Source organism: Octodon degus, unplaced genomic scaffold, assembly GCF_000260255.1.
Source record: "Octodon degus isolate 3935 unplaced genomic scaffold, OctDeg1.0 scaffold00076, whole genome shotgun sequence".
Taxonomy (NCBI): domain Eukaryota; kingdom Metazoa; phylum Chordata; class Mammalia; order Rodentia; family Octodontidae; genus Octodon; species Octodon degus.
Window position 1 is genome coordinate 8,389,788 of NW_004524652.1, and position 3,583 is coordinate 8,393,370.

Here is a 3,583-nt window from a genome sequence, read left to right on the forward strand (position 1 = left end):
TGAAATCCCCTCAGGATTTATCCTGAGATCCTGTACCTCAGATTGTAGATCCTTTGTCAGTGTCAGCCATGTGGATGAGTCACGGCCAAGGAATTATTTCTGTATCTCCTAATCTGTTCCATTGGTCCTCAGGTCTGTTTGTTGTTGTTGTTTTTACAGTACCATACTGTTTTTTCCACAGTAGCTTTGTGGTGTAATTTCAAATCAGGGATTGTGAGGCCCCCCCCCCTTTGTCTTTTTGAGGCAGGTTTTCACTATGCAGTTTAGGCTGGCCTTAAACTCACTTTGTAGCCCAGGCTAGTCTCAAACTCACAAGGATCCTCCTGCCTCTGCCTCCCAAGTGCTGGAATTACAGGTATACACCACCACACCTGGCTATACTGATTCTTTCTACCCAAATACAAGTGATTTCTTTCCACTTTCTGTTATCCTTTTGATTTCCTTTATCAGAGTGCTATAGTTTTCAATGTAAAGGTCCTTTATTTCTTTTGTAAGATTGATTCTTAGCTACTTCATTTTATTAGATGCTATTGTGTTATTTGTGTGTGTGTGTGTGTGTCTGCAATTGAACTCAGAACTTTACACTTGCCAGCCAGGTGCTTATGCCACTGAGTCCCCAGGCCAGTCTCGAACTCACAGTGATCCTTCTGTTTCAAACTCCTAAGTGCTGGGATTACAGGCAAGCACCCTCATGCCTGGTTCTGGGCCAGCACAGCATGTGGGGCCAGGGATCAGACTCAGGACCTTGCCCTTGACAGGCAGGTTCTTAGGCCACTGAGCTATCTCCCTGGCCCCTTAGATACTTTTATGAAAAGGGTTGTTTCCCTAATTTCTCTCTCAGTGAATTTGTTATTTGTGTGCAGGAAGGCTAATAATTTTTGAGCGTTGACTTTGTATCTACCTACACTACTAAATTTTGTTATTAAATCTAGAAGCCTTTTGTTGGAGTTTTTGGGGTCTTGTACATATGTCATCCACAAATGATCATAATTTAACTTCTTCCTTCCCTACCCTTACTCCTTTCATTTCTTTCTCTTGTCTAATTGCTCTGTTTCCAGAATTATATTTAATAAGAGTGGTGACAGTGGACATCCTCGTCTTGTTCTTGATTTTGAAGTGAAATCTTTCAATTTTTGTCCATTTAGCATGATACTGACTGCTGGCTTGTCACATGATGGCTTTTATCAGGTTGAGATAAAGACCATGTAATCCAATTTTCCGTAGGGTTTTTCTCTTTCATCATGAATGAGTGTTGGGCTTTGTCAACTGCTTCTTGTGCATCTATTGATATGAACATGTGCTTTTTGCCTCTGGCTCTGTTAATATGGTATATTGCGTGTATTGGTTTATCCAGATCTGCGTTGATTAGTCCCAGGAAGCCAGCTGCAGAGTCTCAGCAGACTAGTGGAGAGTCCTAGCAGCCCTGTGGACCTAAAGGTCCACTTGCGCTTTCAGTTCAGGGTGGCCCCTAGCTCTGAAGCTGGACCTGATTTGCTCAGCCTGCAACCCTCCCTCGTGCCTCCTGCCTGCTGGAACTCAGACTCCTTGACCCTCGGCCTGCTCCACTCGGTCCCACCGCCCCTGCCACTGGGAGCCGCTAGATGGCGCCAGCGCACAGCTGCTGTGCGTTGGCCTCTCTCCAGGATGGCTACCGCCCAGTCGCACTCTCCTGGGGAACATCTGAGCCCAAATAATTCACCAGTCCTTGCAGTCCCCTGCGTCTGTTCCACTGAGTATTTCTCCCTGGTGACCTCTGGGGTCACCAGTAGTCCCTGACCGCCCAGGGGGTCCAAGGCTCAGGGAGAAAGGATGGCTTGACAGCTCCTCCTTCTGCCCTGAGATCTCTCTCTCTTCGTGGGCCTCAGTGCTCCCTTCCCAGCCTTGCTGGGTCCCCAGGACCCACTTTGGTCTCTGTTCCCTTCCTCCAGTTACTCCACGTCAGCCTCTGGACACCAAACCTCGGGGAATCTCTGCTGTTCACCACTCAACCATCTTTCCAGAAGTCTGAATTAGTAACTGCTAACGTTCTACTTTAATTGCTTCATCTTTTTTTTTTTTTTTTACCTTGAAATATTTTAAAGTAAATTCCAGGCATTATGTTATTTTACCCCTAATTTCTTTAGTTTCATCTCTTAAAATTAACAGCTTTCTGTCATAATCATAATAGCAGTTTCACACTTGATTGGAGAAATATTTCCTTAATATTACCCAATAGTACTATATTAAAATTTCTCTGGTTCATCCCATAATGCCTTTAAAGGTTGACTCAAATCAAGGTTCATATAATTGTTATTGTGTCTTTAATCTAAAATAGTTGCTTTTAGTTGAAGAGTGCTTTTGCTCCTAAGGGACATTGTCACCTAGGAGAGACACTTTCAGTTGGCATATGGGACTGAGAGTGACATCTCATGCACATTTAACATCCTGTGAAACATACCTACCACAAAGCTGTGTAGCCCAAAACACCGGTAGTGCTGAGTCTGAGAAATCTGGCTCCAAATAGCTGCACTCAAAATATTGCCTGCCACCAACTTCCCAAAGAGTCCTGGCCAATCATCCTATAGAAAGTTGTTTTGTTGTGAGATAGTGTCTCAACAGATAGGTGAGGCTGGCCTCAAATACACGGCAATCCTCCTCTCCTGCCTCAGCTTGCTGAGTACTGGAATTCCAGACACGTGCCACCACTCCAGGCTAATCCTGTGGAAAATTCAGCCATTTGGTTTTGGCCAGTTATCTCCATTTCCCATGGTGCCACTCACCTTGTTCCTGAGGTTTGTAGTAAAAGTTGAGAAATGTGAGATCCAGAATAAAGACCCACCAGAGGCCACTTGGCCAGTTGGTGGTCAACTCAGCCTCTCCCCTGATGTTCCAGTTCTTGCTCTGTGGTCCTAGGATGGGAGGTGAGAAAAGATTTCTAAACCCTTAGCTGCCTTCTGGAAGCTTGTCTGCCATCCCAAGAGTGACCCCTGTGTCCACTCAACAGGTCACTGTGCACTTTGACAAGATGTTGATGACCAATGCCAAGCTCCGGAAGGAGATTGAGGACCTGCGGTATGAGAAGGCCGCCTATGACCATGTGTACCAGCAGCTGCAGCGGCGGCTCCTCATGCAGAAGAAGACCATGAACGTGGCGATTGAGCAGTCTGCCCAGGCCTATGAGCAGAGGTGTGGGGATTGGGGGGCTGGGGCCCATGGCTTCTGGCTGAGCTCAACCTTCTGGTGGGGGGACCTCAAATCATGATGGTGACAACTCCACATGCTGCCTATACACCCTGCATGATGCCAGGCGCTCTGGGCAGTTTCAACCCTCACATTTCCCCCCAGAAATTAATGTCTTCACTTGCCAGACCAGAGCATGGAGGCTTAGAGACGTGAGAATACCGAAAGCCCCAGAAGTGGTGGGCGGGGTGGAGCTGAGACTCGAACCTCTGGTCAGCAGCATCCCCACCAGGTGTCCCGCGTCTAGTCCTGGGGCCCTTGTCATGTAGATCTCTAGAAACAGAGTTTGGCTGAGAAGAGAGCAGGTGTTAGAGTCAGACTCCCTTGGGTCGGCGGCCTGCCTCCATCACTGCCGTGCTGTTGG

The 3,583-nt window shown here is 47.1% G+C and overlaps 1 protein-coding gene across 1 annotated transcript in view; it reads left to right on the top strand.

The window, feature by feature from the left end:
• The window catches only part of Ccdc63 (coiled-coil domain containing 63), a 34,101-nt gene that overhangs the window by 16,949 nt on the left and 13,569 nt on the right, over positions 1-3,583 (top strand). Inside the window, exon 6 of the mRNA XM_012515748.2 lies at positions 2,984-3,165. Coding sequence (XP_012371202.2) covers positions 2,984-3,165 — 182 coding nt within the window. The remainder of the gene's footprint in view (positions 1-2,983; positions 3,166-3,583) is intronic.